Genomic DNA, 13,434 nt, shown 5'->3' with positions numbered 1-13,434 from the left:
AGAAAGAGAGAGAGAGAGAGAGAGACTATGGTAAATTGTCAAATGAAATTTCTTACTTTCTTTCCTAAGACTAAATTCTTCTGTTTATTTGGACGAATAGGAATAATACGGTACGTATTGGGTCACTAGAGTTTGAAAGTTTTATGTGACATCGACCCACGACGATCGACTACAGAAAGAAGAAAAAACACAGCAATCGAAACCTTGGCCACAGCTGTGCACTGTTATACACGATCGAATTTACGTGCTATCTCCTGCAGAAATTCTTATATGGAAACCTTGCAGAGTTTATTTCGCTCCGCTTAATTCATTTAATTCCTAAAATATGTATTCAGATCAGTCTACAGGAATCTATTTTTAATATCATTTCTCATTTTTTAATTTCTTCTCACGCGTGACTCTGATTACGTAGCTTCAATTGTTTCTCGAAATCAAATCGTGTTTGACAAATACCAGCCTTTTACGAATAAATTACGTGCAAAACATTTGGTCTAACGATATATCCTTCGCTAATATTTTTGCTATATTTTAACAGTGTGGAAAAATTATGGTACTAAAATATTAGGAATTTTTACAAGACACGCAATAAAACATTTAAGTAACAATCACCTTAAACATTCAAGCAATGCAATAGAGTTCCAAGTACTAACCTTTTACTTGCTTAATCGCTGTTTTTGCCAGATCTAACCAATGCTGAAACAGATTCATTTAATACGGTTAATTAAATATTATTTGTCACATCAGTCGTTTCATTTTAGTAATATTAAATACAAATCAAATATAATTCTACGATCTAACAAGTGATTAGCGGATTATTTTAATGAATAACCAATGAATTTTCAACGTCCAATTTTTGTTCGATTATTGGCAAATACGAACAACAAAATTGTTATTATTGTGTCACGTATTAGCAACTACATATACCTTTGTAAATACGTATTTTCTCGTATACGTAATTGACCGAAAATCAAGACTACTTGGCGATGAGTTATCGTACAGGACTCGATCGTATTTCGTAAATACGAACTTGGCAGAAGACAGCGCGAGTGAAAGAGGTCCGAAAGAAGTCCGAAAGAGGTCGAGACTCGATGAGAAAACAACACAGCGGTCAGAGAATGTTGACGCAACGACGCAACTTCTTATCGACTAAAACGGTTACCGATGTGATTCCTGTGAGCCTTCTCTTACCAAAAACAATACCACAGGCGATATAATTTGCAGCATATTTGCTTATTTAGCGACATTCGCTTATTAACCTATTTTCCCCCTCTATTAAACATTTATCCGCATATACGTTTAAACGTGATTTAAATTACGTCGTGTTTGGTCTGATTTTAATCAGAAAAATTTTACCAAAGTGCCAATGCAATTTTTATTAACAGAGATTTGAAATAACAAGATTTCACGCAGCCCTGCGACCCTCTCGAGCGTCCGAGGTACCAAAGTGTCAGGTCACGGGGACAGGGACAAAATGTCCTCCAAAATTTATCTCGTATCGAGTTGTGGGTAAGGAAGAAAACAACCGCAACGTATTGTGATATTTCTATAATGCCAGAATACGTCGTAGCCATCTTCCTTGTAATCCATTGTAACCAATCGCGACACGAATTTCGCGCGTAACGACATATTTCTTTCCCTTGGTCAGACATTGGACAGCAATGTTTTTTTTTTCTTAGATAAATCAGTTTCGCATCGCTATATGTTATAAACGGGAGTATAAATAACTCTTTCTATTTTTAAGACACAGAAAAATATTTGAAAGAAAAGTTGTTTGATTCCGAGAGAATTATTACGCGATGCAGAATATTTTCTTCTTGGATAGACGTGTTTACGAGTTTAGATGTATTTTTGAACATCTGCGATCGTAATCCTTCGATCAAAATGAATTCGAATCTCACGATCGTTCAAGGTCGCTGAAAGTCACAAACGTAACGACGAGCGAAGAATAAAAATTGGTTCTGAATGTTTCTAAAGAAAGTGTATTCTCGGCTTTATCGTTCGATCGATGGCTGATTCACCTGGCCTCTATCACGTGCTTATCACGACTTTTGTCGTTGAACCGACTACGTACCAATAATTCGTGAGGTATTTCAGATTTTTACACGAAACACCTGACTTTTTAGTTTCAAACATCTCACGAATCATCGAATTTTACATTCTCTCTCCCTCTCTTTCCCTCCACTAAAAAAAAATTAGTTATAAATATCACTGCGGTAATTTACGATTTATCGTATGCTGGATGCACGGCGCGCGTTCATGTCGAACGAGTAAATCCTGTGATTGAAATGATTGGTAGAACGACGGTATAAAATCCACTTGTCTAAAAATAAGACTAAAATTACTTAGAATCGCATATAATACTCGTATGATGCGCACGTTATGTCAATTATACAGGGTGGTTGGTAACTGGTGAAAAGGGGATGATTCTACGCGAAAAAAGAAGTCGAAGATATAGAATAACAATTTAAAAAAAATTTTTTTTTAATTTTTCCATCGAGACAACGATCTACAGTGAGATCCGTTATAACGAGACGCGATAAAGTGCACGCGCACCGACCGAAAATTCAAAGTCGATTTTCTCGAAAACAAAGCCTCGAACGAAAAATTTTTATTCTATATTTTCGACTTCTTTTTTCGCGTAGAATCACCCCCTTTCCGCTTGTACCACCAGTTACCAACCACCCTGTATAAGTAGGTCATCCGCGCAAGAAGATAAAAATACTGGTTTCTAATTTTTTGAATTATGACGCACTGTTCGAAAAATCCAGAGAAATAACTTTTTCAATCAAAATATTTCCCTATGGGATAGAAGAAGAGAAATCAAGTAGAAACTGCAAATCCTATTTAGGTGAATAACTACCCTAATATTTAAGAGGGTAAGGGGCTAAAATATTATCGAAATGCTTGTTCTAGGAAGCTCTTTCCATTCGCTTATCGCGAGTTTAATTTAGTTTAGGGACATTTCTATCTTGCTTATTCGACTATGTTCCTTTCAAGTTGAGCCGATAATTAGTTTTCCAGATAGAGTAGGTGGAAAATGTAAAAATTCCTATTAAAGCGTCAGCTCGTCCGGTTCCACGCACGGACAGTTTACGTCAGTTTGATAATTTAGAAGATCGTTGCCAGAGGTTTTGTAGACTGGTCGCGACGAATTTCAACTTGGATTTTCCAGATATTTTTCGGTATCGTAAATAGTATCGTAAATAATATCGTAGACATTCGCAGAGATCGATTTAAATGGGATACCAAATACGAATGTCGTGATAGTTTATACGAAGATAGAGTCCCTACCTGCCAAGACAATAACGCGTTTGCGTAAGAGTTTACGAGCTGTGTACAATAAAATTTTAACGATAAAATAAAATTTTAATTTTTTAACAAATTTTTCATACCAGTTACGCGCTACTAATGCACCAGAAATGCAATTTGCATATTGAAATAAAAAAAGAAGTTTGAAAGTCTTGTGTTTGGAAAATAAAAAAGTTAAGATATTGTTGAAAGAGAAGCGACATATTTTGCGTATTGATCAGATCATTGGTAACATAGATGTAATATCAAAGATAAGCTTTCGGGGCTGGCATTTGCAAAGTTAAATCGAAAGAGAAGAATCTGGGAAAAAAACATGGTTGAACTTACCCTTTGCCTACAATGATCCATGTAACGAAGCCCAAAATAATCCGTTTCCAGGATATTGAGTTGCTTGCATACATATTCGAGAATATACCTTCCTTTGTCCTGAGGCTGCAACAATAAGAAAAGAAAAGAGATTTCGACTAATTTGAATATGGAAGCATCTTACATACTATGTAACTGTTTTTTTTAATGTGTGTATGTCATAAAACACATTGCGTGTATTCTATTTTCTTCCTTCTAATTGAAATTTCTCTAAATCCCACAATTATGTTAATTGTGATTTAAATACAAATTAATCGGAACGTAGAGCGGATAGAAAAATTAAAACAATATTGGCAACGTTACTACGTCACAACATGTATAAGCAGCCGAAATATAACCTCGAATATTACGTATAACTTTACCTTATTTGAAACAATATTCTGTATTTCTATACGTATGCTAATGTATAATTAAATACAATTAAATATTATCAAAACTATTACAGTACAATGAACTAATAACCTGTCTATATAAAAGCTCGAATTTGCCAAATTTAACGCGAACGGTATTCTCCTGTTCCTAAGACGTGTGAAAGACGAAACCAACGTAAACACAAGAATGTCGCTTCGCGCCTTTCCTTCGTACGCTAAGTTTCACAAATTAAAGTTAGAATATCTGCAAAAGGATAATTTCCATCGTATAATGCCACCCCCCACCTTCGAATCGAATAACTTTTGTAACAATAATTTTTTGATTTTTTTTTCTTTTTTTTTTAATTTCTCCTTTGATATTCTACAGTTTCTAGTTAAACGAAACTGTTTTGAATCTACTATCCCGAAGAAACGAACCGAAACATTCACGAAACATCGGAACAAAGCGTAACCGTACTACTCTATCTAGCGTACGTTGCAGGAAAGAAGACAAGCAAGGTCACTGCTTTCCGCCACGCGTTTTTATATCCTTTTGTTTGTATGTACAATATATCACACTTTCGACTAATACCTTTACGTTTGTGTTTATCTTTACGACTACGTCGACTCTATGTATTCCTTGCGCTTTAGATTAGCTTTAAGTTTAGTCTTCACTTAATATTAAAAGTACTTAGAATGTTTTTCGCGGCATTTTTTTGAAATAATATTTTGACAAAAATCGGAACAGTTGTCAGAAATACCGAAAGCCATTACCAAAAGCATCTTTCTTCAGAAATCAAGTTTCTTTCACGTTATAATATCGATTAGTTTTTGGATAAGAACCAAAAAATCTTGAACCGATGATATTTCAATTCTAGCTTTAACCTACTTCGATTTCATCGCACAGAGCCAACAAATTTTTATACGATTTTTTCCATGCATCGTGTTTGGCGTATGTTCACTTTGTTCTTCCTCTAATCATTCCATCTGTAAACAAAAGCTTCCAAATGGGAAGTCGGTCAGTGCGGAATTCTTCGGTAAAGTTTGGGTACATTTTTTCCAATATCTTGCCGTCAATGTTTCGCCGCACCTACTTCGCTCGTACGCGTAAGCTCAATGAACCTTACGTTTAAAGTTTTGATTAACCAAGTAAACATTCTCGTTGAGTAGACGATTAATGGGATAAACTTGTCGTTACTAGCGATAACTAAATTTTCATTGCAGTAGTTCTCTTCTACGACGGTACAAATGGTATAAATAGGAAAATATTTGTTGAAACTGACAACGTGAGTTCGTGCTCGCCATCTATATGCAGATGCATTAGTTACAAGAAAAAATAACTAGAAGATAGTTCTAGATACGATCGATAGATTTAATCGTTAGGTTTAAGATGTTCTTTTGTTTTTATCCCTAGTCTATGTAAGAACGTGCAATAAAGGTTTTTTTTGGCTCAGAACGGTGTGATAGATTTATCCATAGAATATAATAATAGCTATTGTGATCCTACCTCTGAATAAAGACATAACAAGAGTATTCGAATACTATTAGAAATGTATTACGTATATATATGTCGAGTTCTCATTGAGGTTAGGGGCGTGTAACGAATATTCATTTGGATTAGTTATTGTTGTTATGCAATAGAGATTATATTTACTGATACGAATACGATTATTACAGAATTTCATTAATGAGAATGATCGTAGGTTCAATAACGAACCCACGATCAACGGGACAGCAAATGCGCTTTCTTCCAAAGTCTTCCATTCCATGCGCTGGTAGCAGCCAAATAAGTGCAAATACGCATGATACAAAAATACTTTGATAATTGGAAAATTAAATTCGTTCTATTCTCGAAAAAGACAATAGATAACGGAAATACCGAGAAATTATTGGCTACAAGGTGACATTCCATCGATAACAATATGCAGCCGTAATTTGAAAACGTTTCGAATAATGAAATTACACGCTCTGTTTCCCGATTGACGATCAGTGGATAAACGAACAACAACGACGTTTGTTTGCCAACGATGTAGCGAATTTGGCACCTATGATTAAACAGTTTAATGCACGTACGTACAAACAACTCTGTTCTGAAAAATGGAATAATAGTAATAATCAACACAGTAGCAGTAATCGGAAATGTACTGCACGAGTAACGGAAGAATATATTATAACCTGTTAAGCAAAAACTTGTCTAATAAATAATCTATATGATAAATAAATATAACTAATAATAAATAATAAATGAATATCTAAATCAATATGGAATTATACAGAGTCAGTATGGATTAACCATTTGAACGCTTTAACGCGTTGGTCGCCGCGTCACCCATATCTATGTGACGGGTATACTTCCGTGGGGGCCCCGTCACAAAGTATGGGTGACGCTCTTCTCGTTCGAGTTAATTGAATATAGGATATTATATATAGAATATACAACATAAAAATATCAAAAACACATTATACCATACTTTTTATTAATTTATATTCTGGATAAAATATTACATTATGCTATATCGCGTGGTATTTGTTAAAACGTTCCAAACACATTTGGGCTGATTTTCGGCACTTCGAACGATAGTCGTAGACTCCGTCATCGCTACTCTCCTCGCTTTCAAATATATTTTCACGCTGTTTACTGAACATTTTGAGGATGAAAAAATCACCGATATACGTCTCACGAGTTTGCTTCTCGACTAAATGAAAGATCCGAGATATCTGCCATGAGATCCCTCGGAATACTCTAGCTGGAAAGCTCATCGCTTTCTCCATTTCAGAACTAAATAATCTTTTCTTTGCGATGAATCGAAGGCGATAAACAATGAATGCCCGCTTGTCTCTCTATTTACGTTCTGCGTACCAGCGGTCGGATTTGGGCCCCGCAAGAAGCTTAGCCGAATCACGCTGGGCGACTAACGTGTTAATCGTAGTTTTGCGACCAAGTTTTTCAGGACAGAAAAAAAAATAAAAAAAAATACATTAAAAAAAAAAGCTCCGCTCCCCAGAGGCTTAAACCCAAACTGCATCATACAACAAAAAATGTAAAGCGCCGACACATAATACAGTATGGCTACGTCGTACCGCCGCGTATCGGTACCTTTGCCTAACATACCATTACAAAAATTCATGTTTATTGTGAATAATGTGCTTAAAATCTGTATTTTCTGGACTCAATAAACTCCTTTGTAAAACGTGTTAATTGCAGAAAAAGTTTTGCAGCTTTCAGTCGCTAATACGACAGCTTGTATAAATTTTGTCATATTTGCTCTCCCCTGTCTCTCGAAAAACTAGTACGATTTTTAATTATGTTTCGCGCCTCATTCTCGCATCTCAATTCTCAACGCGAGAATTGATTGTAATTTCAACAAATAAATAAAAAAAAAAAAAAAATTCTCGCATCTCCTTCTTACCGCCTAGATGTCGCGACCTTTAGAGCGAGCAAAAAGATTGCTGTCTTACGCGTTCGTCACATTCCCTTTTGTTCGTGTCCCTAGGTGTAGCACGTGCATAGAATGAGATTACGGGTTACAGTTTCAGCAAAGTTCTCGAACAAGGCGGTGCGAAAGAAGCGGAAACGGCTAGAAAGCGCAAAGGACAGCAGGCAAAACTGCAGAACTGAAAAGATGAAGAACGGAAGTAAGGGAAAGGGACGAGAGAAAGTTGATTTGTTGGAAGAAGCGGTGAACGGAGAAACACGTGGCCTGGCAAAGAAGAGCGGAGCTCAGAGTGGAGCGAAAAATTGACCAGCCAGTGGTCGGAGGAACGCGAATAAGCCAAAGCGGGTATATTGGAATAGCAAACCGGGTTTAGTTTAGAAATTTCATTATAAATCTAAAGAGTTTACACGAGTGGTAAGACGCACAAAGGTTTCACTAACGCGTTTCCACCGATGGTAACACGAAATGGCGAGCTAAACTAGAAGACAGTGGCGAATATTAAATAAGATGAAAGAAAACTGTTGTCCTCGTGAACAGGCGAATGTTTTGATAGTTAAAAGAAAAAACGACGATCCGAATAAGGCGAGGTTCGAAGATCCCTGACATCTCGATCCACTGCTCGCTTACCCGTTCCCGTGCCATTTAGTTCGACGAAACTCGGGCCCAATCGGTAGACATCGACGCGCGCTAAACAGACCGGACTGATGCAAAAAAACAGTCCGCGAGCTCGGCTTGTTATGTTTACGTTTGGCTCAAGTTTCTGGTCGCGAGTCAGACTCGCCGATATTAATGTTTGGGCCAAAATCTTCATCGCGTGTCTGACTCGCGATATTCATGTTTGGGCTAAAATCTTACGTTAAAGTACGGGAAGGAATTAATGTCGTTAAGTTAAGCAGGAATTATTGGCTACGTGTAAGAATTGTAAGAAGACGCGATCGAGTGCCGAGATTAAGGGCATTTTGAGTGAAAATGCGAGTAAGAGGAGACAACTGCGTGGCAAATGTCCAACGATCAGCCTCGACGCCCTTGGACTCCTTACCTAATTAATCTATCGATGTTCGAGGAAGAAAGCACAGATGAAACAATGTCGCTGACAGATGCGGCAAAATTGGTGGTAGAAATTATGCTACGTATAGTTGGACCGAGACGAGGAAGGCGTTCATTGTAGCAGGATTATTGGGAGAGTTTGAAGGTTTCGCGTTTTCTTTTCCTGTCACCAAACAGCAATAGATGAATCTTTCTTCGGTTCGGATTTTCAGACGAAAATAAACGAAACGGAGACGACTGAAAGAATGACGGAGAAGATCGAGAAACCGAATTAGTTGAATTCTAAATATCGTTTATTCCAGGAGTGTGTAAAGGAGAAATCAAGCAGACCCGTCGAATGTTTCCGGATCGCATTTTCCTCAGGCCCACGCGTCAAATTCACCCACCCATCCTACAGGCTGAGGATCAGACAAAGTTCAGACAGCATACTACGAGCAAACTTCGCGTTCAAAGACTATTCAAACGAGTGGAAAGAGATGACTGCAGGATAATTTGGATTAAATTGTATTACTGGCTATGCGATTAACTTTCGCCAGACACTGAGACAAGATGAACCTAAGATCAATGGCACGACAGAAACAATATAAAGGAGCAGTTATGGGATTCTTGATATGTAGCAGCAGGCTCACGAATGAAAGAACAGGAGGAACGAAAACGATAAGTGGTAACTGTAAAAGTAAAAATCTTGAACTTGGAAACTTACCAACAAGTCCTTGGCAATTAATAGCGAAAAAATGAACACGTAACGCACAAGGCACCTATAGGATGAAATAGAACAAACACCGCGATTAATTGGGTAAATATACAAAATTAACGATCGGTTAGGCAGAAGACCCGCCATACTCGCTATACTCAAACTTCGATTCTACAAATACACGAAAGATATAACGATATGACGATAATAATAAAATATAATAACGAAAACACACGAATAGCTGTATATGACAATTTTGACATAATTTAACGCGTACATTCATCCCTCGTACGTATGGACGTACACGTTCACCAACCATCCTGCATAGAGCAAAAGTAGCAGTACCGTACCGTTAGCAATATCCGCCACAGACATCACACGTCACAGCCTTGCGTATACAACTTACAACTACTAGATTTATCGCACATCCGCTCACGCATATAAAATTATAAGTACGACAATGGCAAGAAAATTATTGTAGCGACGAATAGGCATAAATTTGGCGTGTCTCGTTCATGCCGATTGAAGCTAGAAATAAGATCCTCTGCACAGAAAATTGTAGTCGTAACAGTAACGATTCGATTACATAGAGCGATTTGGTTTCGATTATGTATCGCACTCTAAGACGGTTTCGCGAATGAATTTTCCACGAAGATAAATAACGAGAGAGTGACAATAAAATAACAAATACATATCACGTAAAACATAGCTCCCCTTGTGAACTTATCCGCCTGCAAGTTCGAATATTGTACGTAGAGAGTAGAGAACGTTTACTTAAAAAGACAAAGTCGACTGTATCGAGCGAAGAAGCATCGGGCGATTCTGGCTACGGGCAACCACTTTGGCTTCGAGTACCACTGTTGGCGTCGGCGTCGGCATCTCGCCGCCCGCCCCTGGCACAATTTTCCTTTCTGCCTGGACGCTTACTTACAATTACTCCTGAAATTCAATAACGAACAACGAATAAAGATACGAATTTATTCGTGACTAACGACTAATCTTCCGTTGAATAAACCTTGCCACGTTATTCGTTGTTGGAATAAAACTCTGGTTGCTGGATGCGAAACAGAAAAAAGGCATCGGTCGTTTCCACTCGTCCAAGAAATTTAGGAAACATACCGCATCTTTGCGTGGAAAGCGACACAACTCGAAAAAGTATATTTTCCCAAAGAAACGAAAAACTGCTTCTAAACGCAAATCGAATTTACGAATCAATTTATTATTCCATATATTATATATTATAATATAGGGTAGTTGGTAACTGGTGGTACAAGCGCAAATGGGGCGATTCTACGCGAAAAAAGAAGTCGAAAATATAGAATAAAAATTTTTCGTTCGAGGCTTTGTTTTCGAGAAAATCGACTTTGAATTTTGGCTCGGTACGCGTGCACTTTATCGCGTCTCGTTATAACGGATCTCACTGTGGATCGTTGTCTCGATGGAAAAATTAAAAAGAAATTTTTATTCTATATTTTCGACTTCTTTTTTCGCCTAGAATCACCCCCTTTCCGCTTGTACCACCAGTTACCAACCACCCTGTATATGGACAAGAGGAACAACGCTCGTGATACAGGCGTCTTTTCTTTCGCTTTAAGTTGCTGGACCTTAAACTTGGAGGACCACCCTTCTTCTAGTTAGGACTACTTTCTATTGGTCAAATTACGAAGATTACCATAATTGGTCGAGTAACGTCTTTGTAACGTTTTCACAGCGATAATTGCGAAAATCGCGTTTCCTCAGCTGTGTCGCTTTCCTCGCAACGGTGCGATATCTTGCAGCAATCGCCTAGGGGAAAAATATAACGACACGTTGGATACCATCGCGTATTTGATATATTCAGGACGACGAACAGGCAAACAAGGCAACAAAACTAACAATTGAAAGCTAACACCAGGGAACGTAACAAAGTTATTCGCTATGTCACGTACAATGCAAAAAATTATTTAAATACTTTCGTAAAAAAGCATTCTATAGAAATATATTCCCCAAACACGATTAATCGAACAGCCCAGTGGTCGATTAGCGGAATTAGGATCGGCCACGCAGCACTCACTCGTTTATATCTACCGACCAACCATGAATCTCCTAGCTGCGAACAATGCAAAGTATCGTTCTCTGTCAAAAATATTACACCGCGGTAGAAAAGCTACGACCACGAGAGAGAAACCACTAAACTGTCTAATGATACAACCGAGTTGGTGCATTCTAGCCAGAATCTGTCGGATTTTCTTCGATTCGCGACATCTACAAATTGTGTCTGAAATTACAGACCGTTAGCCGTGCTGCGTTGCTAGCGAAGCTCCGCTGTTGAAATAAATAAATAAAAATAAATCACATTTACACGTGAAATCAGATTCAAGAGTCGAATATCCCAATGCTTGAGGCTATAGAACGATAAAACAAGGCTTTACCAAACGATCGTTACCGCTGAAGCGTATGCGATAGTTACCAGTGACGTCGGTCGAGTGTGACATACCAATTTTCATGAAACTTTACCAACGCACAATATATAGCACACAATAATAGAGAAAAATGTTCCAATCGCCTGCAGTTATTACTAGGGGTAGAGCAATGCTGTAAACGAACAGTAAATGAATAAACTAAAAATACGGATGAGTCAAAACGTACACGATACGATGAATACAATGATAGCACGGAGTGAGTGTAGGCCGGTTGGTTTATACGGCGTCCAAATCCAAATCCAATCGCGAGAAAGAAAAATCTAACGAGCCCACGATAGTCGTCACCGATCAAGTCACTGTTCTCTTCGATGGTTAGAACGGGTTTCCACTACATTTCCATAGCCTACCGTTTACCTATTACCCTTCCTTCAGATAAACGAAGAGAGTTCGAAAAAGCAAGTTCAATACCTTTACGTTTTATACTGTGTCGTACGTTTAACGAAAAATTCAGTGGAGATTTACGAGAAATCGCCGTAAGTATGCCTGCGAAAGCAGAAACTTAGAATTTCTCAGATTTAAAAGCATCTTTACATATTTCTTTTTCTATCGTGTAATATTATCGTTACCTTTAATAAGATCCATATAACACGTATGAAACATAAATAATTAACATTTTTATATGTTAATTACATATCACGTGTACGACAATCTGAAACATTTGCTGAATTACGAGAGCAAGAGAAATATTTCAAATCAACGTCTGGTCTAAAAGATCTGCCATATTGAAAACAAAATAACGGTGGGTAGCATCGCTTACAAAGAGTTAGTCGTATAATACATCCATAAGTGACCTTCACACGCAAAACAGTTGCTCGCACTAATATTCCCACCATTATCCTCGTATTTGTGGCTTCGTATTAGAAGGGACGATTTAGGTATCGTGTTACTTGTTCTACGAATATACGAACGACCTGTCGTACCTTGAGAGTGCAAAATAATTCCTTTCTAATAATATGTATTATAAATTATCTTATTTTCTTATGTTTTACAATGAAATTTCATAGAAATTCTAAGAAACAATTGCAATTGCGAAATATATTATATTTCGTATAGTTATTTAATATAATTAGCGCGAAAAGAAAGAGACATCGACATTTTCATAATACGCCGAGAAATGCGTAACGCGTAACGAAATGGCAACACTGTAATACTATAATACCATAGTTCTGATAAAAGACAACTTGCAATTTCTATCATACGGCAACGAGTAAAATTTATCGTGAAATTGCACAAATATTAGTATTAATCGTGACAAATATCGTTAGAAGATATAAAGGAAAAGAACGCGTCGAGTTTAAGACACAAAGAAGATAAAAGATCTATTCCTAGCGAGAAATTGTTTACGTATTTTCAATATGTACATTTACAGTAAATAATTGTACAGTAATAATTCTCGTAGAATAAGCAACACGATATTTATAAATAATATCTGAATAAAGCTGTTTTAGTCGGGTGCATCTGTTCGGCATGTTTCCTTTGACGAATTTCATCTTGTAAGAGTTACAAGTGAATTAAACGAATTGCTTAAAAATTACAAATTTTTCTCGAATCGTGTAACCTTAGCTATCGGATATAAAAAGTCCGGGCAGATATACGACGAAATGTGCTAACCGGGGGGCAGAGTCAAGTGCACGGATATCTAATAATTTCCGAAACCAATTTTGGCCATATTTGCTTCCTTCCCTCCTGCTTCCATCCTATTTGCTTTTTTATACGAAATCTCTCTCGAAAACTATGTGCGATATGGAAAAATATGTTATACGTTATAT

At 37.3% G+C, this 13,434-nt stretch overlaps 1 protein-coding gene across 4 annotated transcripts in view; it reads right to left on the bottom strand.

The window, feature by feature from the left end:
* Window positions 1-13,434, bottom strand: part of LOC117242669 (FERM domain-containing protein 5) — a 41,675-nt gene that overhangs the window by 24,860 nt on the left and 3,381 nt on the right. For 3 of the 4 annotated variants that reach the window (XM_033509544.1, XM_033509542.1, XM_033509543.1), the window contains exons 2-3: window positions 3,637-3,741; window positions 651-693 (exon numbers count right to left, since the gene is read on the bottom strand). In XM_033509544.1, the coding sequence (XP_033365435.1) occupies window positions 651-693; window positions 3,637-3,741 (148 nt within the window). Of the gene's footprint in view, window positions 1-650; window positions 694-3,636; window positions 3,748-13,434 lie in introns of those variants that run through there. The other variant, XM_033509545.1, reaches the window with a different exon arrangement.

This window comes from Bombus vosnesenskii, unplaced genomic scaffold, assembly GCF_011952255.1.
Source record: "Bombus vosnesenskii isolate JDL3184/JDL3185 unplaced genomic scaffold, Bvos_JDL3184-5_v1.1 scf7180000016275, whole genome shotgun sequence".
Lineage (NCBI taxonomy): Eukaryota > Metazoa > Arthropoda > Insecta > Hymenoptera > Apidae > Bombus > Bombus vosnesenskii.
Note: the sequence above shows the minus strand (reverse complement) of the source record. Positions and strands in the feature narration are given on the sequence as shown.